At 39.4% G+C, this 12,098-nt stretch overlaps 1 protein-coding gene across 2 annotated transcripts in view; it reads left to right on the top strand.

The window, feature by feature from the left end:
- The window catches only part of LCOR (ligand dependent nuclear receptor corepressor), a 53,468-nt gene that overhangs the window by 24,808 nt on the left and 16,562 nt on the right, over nt 1–12,098 (top strand). For both annotated transcript variants that reach the window (XM_050712000.1, XM_050712001.1), the window contains exons 2-3: nt 4,487–4,552; nt 4,971–5,050. In XM_050712000.1, the coding sequence (XP_050567957.1) occupies nt 4,487–4,552; nt 4,971–5,050 (146 nt within the window). The remainder of the gene's footprint in view (nt 1–4,486; nt 4,553–4,970; nt 5,051–12,098) is intronic.

Raw genomic sequence — 12,098 nt, forward strand, 5'->3', positions numbered from 1 at the left:
TGTTAATTCCATGGTAGGCAAGTTCTCTGAGCTGTTCCATTGTTTTCAAAAGCCTTTATCAAGTTGAGTATTCATCTGTTCAATATTTTGATATTTCAGAGGGATAGCTTTTTTCCAGTCCCCTGGGACTTTTGAATATTCCACGATTTTATGGAACTAAACACTACTGCAAATATTTTTTGAGTAAAAAATAAAAGTTAAAAAAAATCATCTCCGTAGCATTTTAAGACTATTAATTTGGGAACGTTAAATAAACGTGGTAGATTTTGTTGTTAAATAGTGTAGTATGCCATTCTATTGTACATTCGTTAATATACTGCCATATTCTTCTAGACTCTTACAGTTAATACTCATATCATGTGCCTTCTTTTTGGCTTCATCCTTGCTTACCTTAAAACTACATGCATCGCTTTGCTCAGGCCTTTGGAGCACTTCTGGATTTCGACTTGTTCTCTGCTCTGAATCCCCTGGCTGCTCCAGCGGATTGTTATCTCCTCTCTGTGCTTTCACTGACACATTATTTTTTATTAACAGATCAGGTTTTTCACGATGCTTTTGGGGGTATCTAGTAAAAAGTTTGTAATAGTTAAGAAATTTCTACAAAAGATGTAGACAGCTGGTGTCTTAATGATTTTACTCAATTTTCAGCTTTTTGAAGTTACAGTTTTGAAGAACAAGCTGCTGTATGTTGGCCTGCTTATTGTAAATAAATGCTGAAGAATTGGTTGCCTTGTTTTCTAGTAGGAATTGATCTGTAAGACCTACTATACTTGAATACTAGCCAGGGCAGTGGTTACGTAGACTGAGATCTAGTTTACAAACTGGTAGTCACAGGTTAAAAATGATAATAGCAGGCCTGAAGAGTTGATACAGATGTATGTTTTCATTTCCCCCTTCAGGCCCCTAGCTGTGTGTATAAAACCCTTTCGTTCACTTCTTTAACAATTTAAATAATAGCAAATAGTAAAGGCAGATTATAGCCCTTCTTTTCCTTACTACTCCCAGAATGATTTGACTTCCAGTAAGTGGTACGTGCCTTACTGCTTTGACTGGCTGCGTGTTTAGGGCTGAATTATGTAGTGAGTATTAAGGAATACGTTTGAGCTGTGCTGTTGCAGGGGGAAAAAACACATTTGTCACGAGTCTTGTGTTTCAAACAGCGTCAGTGGCAGGCCAGAAAGGCATCCACATCTGAAGATCCTGCATTCCTGCTTTTAAAAGTAGGAAATTGCAAAGCTTGAAGTTAAACAGTCTTTAGGTGAAGTTTGTTGGTTAACAGGTTAAGCTTATATTTATGGTTCTATTTGGCTTCAGAAGGGAGGATGAAAATGCCAGAAAAGATGAAAATAAAACAGTTTAGATGCAGGGACAAAAATAGTGAAATTCGGCCATGCAGAAAACTGAATGGTCAACTCTTCTTTTTGTTTGAATTTCCGTCCTTGTTACTTGTAGTGTAAAAATGGCACATCCATATTCTGATTTGTCAGAGCATGTTTTAGAGAATAATGTTTCTTAAATGCTGCTTTACTTCTGCAGCTAATAATTGTGGAATAGTAAATAACATGTAACTAGCTGTGAATTTAAAAATGTACTCCACCCTTGTTTCAGTATGAAGGATTTTTTGTTCTTTCTGCATTTTTGCTTATTCCTCACTCACTGGAGAGCCTTTTGAGATAAGATTCCTTTAAGGCTTGCAGATGTTTTGTTCTAGAAAAATTGTTTTTCTTCTAAATTTGTACACTAATGTAAAACAAAAGATGTTTTTTCCTTTTGTAGGTCACCAGTAACATTGTAAGTGTTAAGCGTGGCTACTTTAATTGTGAGGAGCATATCTAAAAGAGAAGCCTCTAAAATATTGGCATCTCTCTCCCTTTTCCTCTTCCAATTCTGTTGTTCCTGCAACTTTTCCACTGGCCCTGCTCTTCAGCTGCTGTGAACTGTCAGACACAGAGATACAGAAGAAGAAATGTAGAAGCAGGAATTTAGCAGAGGCAGCCATGTTAATTTCTGTTCCATTTGAAATGCAGGAAAATATCATCTGCCAAATGGAAAAGGACAATCGGTGGGAAAAGCAATGTTCTTTTCAAGCTTCTAAGAGCAGTGACAATGGAGAGAAAAAATACTGTAAAAAGTAGGCAGCTCCTTTTTCAAGATTTTGTTTTCAATGTATTATGCATGATTAAATGTACACAGTTGCTCTTTTGGAGTCCTAAATGACTGAATATTACATTGCAGGGCTCATATTGTCTTTATTGCATTGCATTTTGCATTTAGGGGGAGTAGGGCTTGGTTTCATGGCAGTTCTTACCAGTCTTTAGTATAATTTTTGAATACATTCATACTTCCCTTATTTGCCTTTTTTAATGTCAAGCATTGCACATAAGATGTTCTGCTGTTGCTATGCAACTGCTAAATCCAATATTTAATATTAATAAAAACCGAGTGGCATTAGCATCCCTGAGAACAGTGGGCTAGCAAACTATGATTGTACAATATCCAAGCTGTAAAACTTGGCAGGGACTTCAGTGTGCAATTGCATGCATGGCAAACTGTGGGGCATGAGTCACTGGCAGTTACTATTTTAAGACTGGTGAGTTTGAGTAAAATTTCTGAGCTCTTTCAATTTTTATTTATTTATATATACGCTGTTTTTTAACAAAGAGATAAAGGATGAGGTTGGTTAGGTGTTTTACTTGAGAGCTGAATTTCAGATACAACATCTGAGGGGTCGCTACCCATGAAAAGGTCAGCATTATAAACCTATGGGTCAATACCCTGATTCTCCCCATTTTTCTTCTAGGTCAGGTTGGTCGGCCCTTTCCCACTGTTCCTGCCACTTCCTGAAGCCTGAATTGGCTTTTTTTGGAGGCAGGGCTTCTTCTCTGCCTGACAACGTGCTGTGTAACGGGATGTTTTTCCGGTTTCTCCTTTTCCACCTTGTTTACTGATATTTTCCCCGTTTCTATTTACTCTTGGCTGCTATTTCACCGTCGGCCTTTCACACTTTTTTTGTTCTCCATTCAGTGCTTCCTGAGATTAGATTTTTAGTGTCAGCCTCAGATAGGCATTAGTTCAAGGATGATGTTATTTCTCTGGCAGTGCTTTGGCTGCTGAGGTTATATTGCAGACTACAAATTCTATAGGGTCCTGCATCTCGTATCCAGTGATGTTAGTGCACTGAAACTCTTGCTGACACCCAGAGGGGTATAATGCTGCTTGTCCTTTCCCTTTGAAGACAAGACTGCTGTCTAAAAAAGCAATAACAGTGGTATTAGATCTGTATATTGTCTGAGTTATTTTACAATTATTGCATGTTTGCAGTGCAATAATTGATTTCCTTCAGAGTATGCAATCACTCAAAGAAACCACTGTAAAACTACCTGAAACTGCCCTTTTGTCTGTTCCTGATTCACGCGTGCATTTTTCTCTAAACTTAAAACCGTATTTTCATCTGTTAAGAAAATCCCTTTTTCTTCTACCTCTCAAAGATTCAGGCAAGTAGGAGAAGCTGCCTCGAGCTATGTGCAAACTGTTACTAAACCTACAATGCGAAGGCAAGGGGGGGAGGAGAAGGAAGAGCAGCGAGTGATAGTTTAGAGTTTTATCCCAATTGTAAAGGGAATGCATTTTTATTAGCAGGTGGACTTTGTGCCCCTTAAAATAATCTTTGTACTTCTCATTTTCCCTCTTGTTAACCTGGCTTCTCACCGTATCGGGTAGTTAACAGCTCCGTAGGTTTTACTGCCAGCAGGAGTTCAGCGTAATATTGATTTAATGTTTCCAAATAATGGCAGTAATTTTGGTCAAGGTTTTTCCTCTTTTGGGCTCAAATAAAATTGGTTAGATTTAGTTTAAGTGCGGCATAAGTCGTGGCACTGAAGTAAATCAGACTGTGTATTTTAGATGCAGATCTATGACATGAGCAGTGTAGTGATTAGAATTTGGTTCCTTAGGGGCACGGCATTGCTGAATCCCTTTCCTTTTAATTTTCTCTCTTCAAACCTGTAACTCTTCAGAAAATATTGATTCTAACATTTGCTGAAATTCAGAAATGTAACTGAGTGCCACTCAGAGATGGAAGAATGTGTTGTTATTACTACTTAGTATTTGTTTTTAATTGCAAAAGCGTACCTTATTTAAGTTTGGAGGCTTAAGCCAGCGATTTTTTTTCATATAGCACTTCCCTGGTGTTGTGAAGCTCGTTGTAGGACCTAAAACTTGCTGTTGTCTTTTCAAAACGGTTTATTTCAATGTCATATTGTTCTTTGTTTTTAACCTGGCTAAGTGCAGGAGTCAGTGGACTCTAGGCTGTGCTATGGTTTGCCAGTAGTTCAGTCATCATAATTGACCCATGCATCTTGTAATACTAAGAGAAAACACGTTGAGCTCTCTTCTTGGAACAGATAAATATAGAACTGCTATTGTGAATATTCTTGGAGTGACGTACATAATCTAGAAAGCTAACAATTCTTTTATTTGCTTTTAGGGTTTGAAAGTATTCTAGAAGGCCTGTTTGGACCTGGATTATTAAAAGATCTCAGTTTGTTTAAAGGTATTCAATCTCTATGTTTGTATCTTGTTCTGCATTTCTAATGACAGAAGCAGCCCCAGCTCTGCCTCTAGAAAATGTGTGTTACCGTGGTGATTTGTGCTTTTTTTCCCCCTCCCCCAGGCAGTGCTCACAGTTAGTTTCATATTGGCTAAAATTACTAATGAGTGTGCGTTCATCTTTATGTAGCTGGGAGTGTATTTGGCAGTGCTCGGGGAAAAAAAATATTTGTTGTGCGGAGATAAAATGTATACAGTTTGGTAATCTGGGGATTTGGAAATATGGCTGAAACGAAGCCTGCATCCTCAGAATGCAGGCAAGAATGTTGTGAAACAGGTATTTAATTCGGCATTTCTCTTTTGGCTCCAGTTGTGTCGCGGTTTATGAATATGAAGTAATCTGCTATTCCTCTGATTTACAGACTGTGAGCCTGAAGGTGTTTCTGATTGGTCTTTTGATGAAAATTGTCTTTTCTGCTGCCTGAGAAGAGAAAAAGTGAAGGTAACAATGCAGATGTGTGAAGCTAGTAGTTGTAGGGGAGGGACAAAGGGAGGGAGTTTGCTGCTCCTAGTTAACTGAACATAGAAAACCTGCAACCTCCTTCCCCTTTCCCCTCCTATGGAAAAAGGCTTTCTGAATTAAAATAACACAAGTTAATGAAGAGACTTGCTTCTTGTCTGCAACTTTTCCTTTGTGGTATGTGATGAAGGTGTGGTGGTTTGTTTTTTTGTGTATGTGTAGTAGCTCTTTCTGTATTGTTTTTAATTTGTTTTGTGGATTGTTGAATTTTGAGTTCTTTGTAAGTGATCTTATTGTGATCATGCAACTCTTCCCAAGGGAGCCAAACTGTGGCTTGTGTATGTTTACTACAGTCAGACACTGGGCTTATCTTCAGTATGGAAATACGGTCCGTTCTAACAAGCTAGAGTCTTGTTCTGTATCTTGGAATCTCTTTCCCTGTGGGCCATACCCTTTTATTAAAGCGCTCATGTGTATGTCAGGTTTTCTATTGTGCTTGTTTATAACCACGTCTCGCCCTAAATGCGGACAAGTCAGCTTTGCCAACATTTTCGCCTCTAGTTTGTTTTCTTAATCAGATTATGGCTGTATATAAAACAAAGGTTACCATGCTGTACATGATTGTTGCTCAGCCCGTGTGTTGAAATAATGATTGCTCTATAGCACAAGAAGGAAGGGTCATCTATCTTAAGAGTGCCAGCAAAAGAGTTTTCCCTACTACTACCTCCTGCACAGTGTAACAGTCAGTGCAGAGTGGTTCTCTGTAGACTTACAAAAGAACCACAAGCACCCTTTCCTCTGCAGCAGCTAACATGTATGGTTTGTTCATGAAGGAAGTACCTTCTTGTTGACACTGGTACTTGCTGCACTGCCAGTCTAAGCTTATTTTTGTATTACACTGTTTGTTAAGGCACTGGGAGGAGAGTTGGGAATGCTTGCGTTTAGAACAGATGTAAGGCGTAATAATTCTTCTTTGACACTGACAGCAGGTAAGCTTTATGTATACTTGTGACGCTAGGAGTCCTGTCTTGTTTGACTTGAATCATCTCATAAAAAGGTGAAATTCAGTGTTTAGAACAGTTCTATCTAACATGTTGAATTTATTAAGAAATGAATATTATGGGCTGGTCAGCCTCGTTGTAGGCTGGGAGAATCTAATGAAGTATGGGTGGGTCTTTAAAAAGACGTAATCATCCTCATAGGCCCTATTTATATTCTCAGTGCACTGGGCTAAGCTTTCTGTCACTGAGCACTGGAAATGTATTCTTCATGCTAGAGGTAGTTGAGGTTCCTAACCTGATTGCCCGTTGTACTGTTTGGGATCTTTTAAATGGACAAAAAAGATGCAGGTGTGGTCCCATCTGGCGTTGCTCCAAGGAGCAGTTTTTGCCATCGGGGTCTAAAGAGATTTTAGGATTGTATGCACAGAATGACACAGAATGCAGCAGGGGTGTGCAGCATCGTTAGGCAAAAGCAATAGGTGAAAGGAAGGAGGCTACAAATTTTGGCTATCCAGAGACAAACGTGAGTTAACAAAGGCAAATGTTGGTGTCAGTCACTACGGGCTTGGGTAGAATAGTTTTTATAAATAGAACCCAAGCCATTTCTGTTGTTTTACACTTCGGTAGCTAAAAATGCTTCTTTAAGCCATTTTTCTTACAGCTGATTGATAAACAGAGACAGCAAAGAGCTCTGTACACAGGCTTGCTTGCTGCATGGCCAGATAACGACGGGCTGTCTAGAGGATGAAGGAATGGGGGGGAAAAAAGGGTGAGCCAGTCCATTCCCATCAGACTTGTGGCTTCTCTGTTAATCCTGGTGATTCTCCTCATGCTGGGCCCAGAGCTGTCAGAGCTGCTTTGGAGTACATGGGATTTTTCTTTCCTCTCTTCCTGTCCGCCCCCAGCCTTTAGATCACTTCCGCTGTGTTTTTTTGGAGTGAGGGAATAGTATGGCTCCTTTGAGACCTAGTGAGTGCTTCATATGTTGGCTATGGGAGATGGCGTGGTGGGAGTGCTCCCTTTCCTGTGTGGGTATGCTAAATGTCTTCATTGCTGGCCATCACAGATGTCATTAGCTTGCAATATGAAGTTAAATATGGCTCTCTTATGGGGGTCTTCAAATAGCGTGGGTTTATCATCATCATTTGAAATAAAACCTCGGAGACTTGATTGTTACAAAAAAGTTTGTAATTTGATTTAGCCAAATGATGGACAGTCTTTAGCTGACAGACTGAAATAAATTAGGAATGGTACTAGTTTGGTTTGAAATCTCTTCCATTCAGCATCTGTAATGATACGTTTAAGTCTTCTTTTTAGGAAGTTGCAGGCACAGGCTTCTAAAACTGCTAATACCCATATGTTCCTGTACATGAAATGGTTGCAGTTGTGTTTTCTGTGCCTCAGTCTCTATTCCGCGTTTTTGTTATTGATGTGCATCCGTTTGCCTTTTTAGGAAGAGAACCAAGTAGGATGGGATGATTTGGGTTTCTGCTTGTATGGTGGTGAGTTACAGAATTAAAAGGCACGTAAATGATGTTGCAGCTGGGAGCAACACAGACACTCACCTTCTAACCCTACATAGTTGTGGCTGGCCTTTTCCAAGGAGCACACCTCTACCGATACTCCCTATTAGATTAATGACATAATTAGTCAATGTACTAGTGTTGTTAGTGTTAGGTCAGAGGTTGGACTAGGTGATCTTGGAGGTCTCTTCCAGCCTAGACTGTGATTCTGTACCCAGTTCTCACCTTTGAGTGGTATGTAGGTACTCTGTCTAACAGGTTCAAAAATAATCTTTGGTGGTTTATTGGGATTTCATTTGCTTGGAAGAATGACCTGTGACTTAGGAGACTGGTAGCTGTGTTTAAAGAGAACCGAGTCCTGGACTCCAGGATGAGAGTTGGAGGCCCTGGCTGGCTTATTGGCAGAGCTGCTTAAGGAAGAAAACTGCCCTTACTCTCCCACCCCTTTCAGCGATGTTAATTCTTGCTTTTACAAGCAATCAGATTCAATTACATGCGTTCTTCAAAGGATGGGGAGCCATCTGCTGAAGTATTCTGAAGAGATTAATTTATTTGTAGCAGTAGATCTACTTGCAAATGCATGGATTTTTTTGCCAGTCAAAATACAAGATGGTTTTTGATAGAGGAATGGACTTAAGTGTGTTTGTTTGAGAAGGACAGTAAAATACAAAGCGAGTCAGGAGCTAAAATCTCCCAGACACATTTTTGCCCATATCCAAAGGGTTGTATGCAGTTATGTAAAGCTTTTAGAAACTGGATTTTTTTCTTCCATCATAGAAAGCAAAATACAACAGCACAATAGTTTCAGTTGTGTGATCAGAGAGAGCAGCTAGTTAACTAAGGAGCTGCTAGCAGACCATTAGCACGTGCCTGTGTGCAGGGGTACACATGGGCACTGAAAGACAAAGTACAAAGTTAGCAGCTCCAGCAGCATGCTCGCAGTGAAAGGAAACAGATCGTGTTCTGTGGGGCCAAACCCGGAGAACTCTCAGTTGGCTAATCTGCAAATGTGGTAATTCCCGGTTCCCTCTGGGCTTTATCCTTCTTGGGGAAGATTTAAGATGTGTGGTTGGTTTTGTTTGTGTCTTGCCCCTTTTCCTTCTAAAAGGCTGTGGTACAGATAAGACCTATCAATTCAGATGAATTGAACTTTTATATTTGGCTTCTTAATTATGGTTCTTAATTTTTCAGTGTGGCTTGTTAAGAAAACTGACAGGGCTAACCCTACAGAAGAAATCTGTGGCTCCATCTAGAATGTTTGTGTCAAAGGCAGTAGTCTTGCCTGTTCCTTGCTGCTATGCAGAGCTCAAGCCTACTTTCAGATTTTTTTGTAAGAAGATGCAGATAGATAAGGTCAGAGAAAAGCACCAGTAATAAGAGGAAATTGGGAAATGAATCCTTAAAGAAGGCTTCATTTGAGTATATTCCTTTGGAGAAAGAAAAAAATACAGCTGTTTAAAGCTACATAAAGGAATTTTTACTTTTGCTTAAATAAAAAAAAAAATAAAAGGGGAGGGAAACGACACTAATCTCATTAGTTGGTGAGAGCAGAACAAGAAGGATAATACTCTAAGCACATTAACTATTTTATAGATATATTTAAGCTATAAAAATAGAAAGAGAAAAAAAACTTCTGGAGTCTCCCGTTGCTGATGGCAGAAGGTTGAGCCTGGTCTTTGAAGTACCATAAAATACCCCGGCTCTGCTGTAAGGGCCTCTAACAGCTCTCCTGGTTGTGAAGATGTGTGGTAGTGTACAGCGTGTGAAGGAGTCGTATCAGAGGAACTCTGAATTTTCAAACAATTTGGATATTTTGGAAAGCTTGTAAGTACCTGCCTTAAACATCTAAAGCTAATATCATGCCATTACTTGATTATGATTAGTCATAATAACAGCCTCTGAATGCGGTGTCCTTTCGCCGTGGAGGAACGTAGACACTTTCCACACAGTTCAGTTCTCATTATCTGAATAATCTGAAGAGAAGCTACCGCTGTCATTTAAAGCATTAACTCATAGAATAATTGATGACGGCAAAGGAATTGTCTGAAAATGAGTTGAAGTTGCAGACCTGTTATGATTTCTGATTGCTTTAGAATGTATTAGACTGTGTATGGAAATCTTGGGTGTGCTGGAAGATGCTGTAAAATATTTTTAGTGGATTTCATCGCTTTAAAAGAAAAAATCGAGCATTTATAGCGTCAATTTTTTTATTGGATGACTTTAAATAATTAGATGTAGAGGCTAAAACCTGAAGAGGCTGTTCATGATAATCTTCGGCTTTGTTAGCTTTGCTTGGGTGTAAATGTGAATGTAAGCATATTGTATTTCAGCTGAATGTGATTTTTCTTACTATAGATAATAAATGATATTCAATATCCATGGATCAGTTAAATTAAATTTGTTTGGAGTTTGATAAATCTGACAAATCAGTCATCTTGGTTAATGAGGAACTCATTACTCAATACTGTTTCTTACTATAAAAGCTCACATCCTCAGTAAGTGAGGGTTGTCTTAAGAGTAATTAAACCATCTGAATTTTTAGCTGATGCCAAGCTGGGAACAGTTGCAGGTGCTTCAGATGGCATGCTCAAAATTGAAAATGATCATGATAAATTTGAGAAACGGGACAGACTGAAACCTGTTTTATCAAGTCACCAGTTACAGATGTCTGAAACGTGATAGCGTTGTAAAAGCAGTCAACTGTTCGGGGGGATCTATCAAGAGAGGCATTTGTCTTAATACCTGGAGAGGAAATTCTTCTCTTGCCTGAGTGCTGCCTCAGCTGGGCATAGTGCTTTGAGAGAGGTGGAAAGGAACTGAGCAGTGTGGAAGTGCAAGCAACAAGAATGACTAGCTTGTGTTTATGTTGTTTATGTGGTGTGGGGTTTTTGCTCGTTTGTTTTTCTTTTTAAGACCGGCTGAGGTTTATTCCTGAAAGTAGAAGGAAAGAAGGCAGGCACCGTGTCCCAGGTGTACCTAAGGCTTATGTACAGAAAATAATATTCCACTTTGCACCGGCTAAGAGTTAAAAAGACTGTACAAGGAAGGGTTGGAGAAGGCAACCTAGGGTTGCTGAGATGTTCCTTTCATACTCACTGTTCCTGATCCTGCCTGGGGAGGGCTGGGAGCCCGTGTTGTGTCATCGGGTCCCTGTGTTGGCCTGACAGCTGCAGGTGGTCTGTGGGAAGCCTCTTTGTATTTTCTGCATGAAGATAGGTAGGAATGATCTCAGACACTCTTCACACCAGCAATTTAGAGTTTGGGATTGCTGTATCAATGCTACCTGCAAGGAGGGTCTCAAAATGAAGATCCAACTCTAGTGCTGACAGGGCTGGGCTATCCAGGATTAGGTGGTGTCTCAGCATCACTCATTGACCTTGTATTTTGAAAACCTGAGACCTGTATTTCTAAGGCTTTTTGACTTAATGATCACTGTGTTCTATATCCTAATGTACAGAAGGATTTTAGCCTTTTCAGAGTGTGCAGGGACTGCTCCAAGCTTCTCTGAAGCATTATTGTTCAGTAGTGACACTGGATGTTCGCTGTTGGGATTCTAGTGAATCTATGAATTCTATTCTCTCAGATATAGTTCTCATGGAAGAGAAGCACAAAGAGAACAGAATGAAAGTAGTTATAAATATGTAAAAATAGCCAGTCTTTTTTTCTAGCATATTAACTAGCCAATTGTCATTGCTTAGAAATATTAATAATTTTCCACTTGCTGCTACCTGCATGTCGGTACTGAAAACTTTGATATGATTCAGGATTAGAGTGAGAGGATAAGACTGAAGATAGCAGATCGAAATATTTATTGGGAAGAATGATGGAAAATCAAAAAACAAAACACAAGCACGAAAAAGAAAAACTTTTGGAAGTAGACTTTGAATACTAATCACAAATAATTGGCGTGGAAGCTTGTGAATTTTACCCCTGAGGGGTTAACCAGCTGCAAAAATTGCTGGAATAATTTTGACAGAAGTGTTAAGAAAGCATAAAAATGCAGAAAGCAGAAATCTTTCTAGTAAACTTTGTCTTATGTGGTCAGTACTTCTCTGAAGATGCAAGAGAGCAGCTGAAAAATGTTCCCCCCCCCCCCCCGTGCATAAGGTTAAATCTGACTTTATATAACTCTTTCTTTACATTCTGATGTCTTAGCATGGACAGTAATAAAAATTCGTGCAAGGAAAGAGATGCATGGCCCTTAGTATGAGAAGTAAGAACTAAGCAGTGTGCTCCCTTACTACTCCCCTGTTTTCCTGAACACACATCGAATGATCCTTTACTCAGCCATTCACCAGTGTAAGCCACTTGCACGTTTGTTTTTTTCTGGCTATCCCTCTTTTCATCATTATTCCTCTATGTAGAAAATGTCCAGCTTTGGTTAGTCTAGGTCAATTAAATTGTGCTCTTCATGCATTAGTTGTACATGAATAACACGAGTACGCTTGTTCATGGTGAGGCATGCCACTGCCAAACTTTTTCCATAGAGTTTCTACACAGGCTGGT

This window comes from Cygnus atratus, chromosome 7 (genome assembly GCF_013377495.2).
Source record: "Cygnus atratus isolate AKBS03 ecotype Queensland, Australia chromosome 7, CAtr_DNAZoo_HiC_assembly, whole genome shotgun sequence".
NCBI classification, from domain to species: Eukaryota; Metazoa; Chordata; class Aves; order Anseriformes; family Anatidae; genus Cygnus; species Cygnus atratus.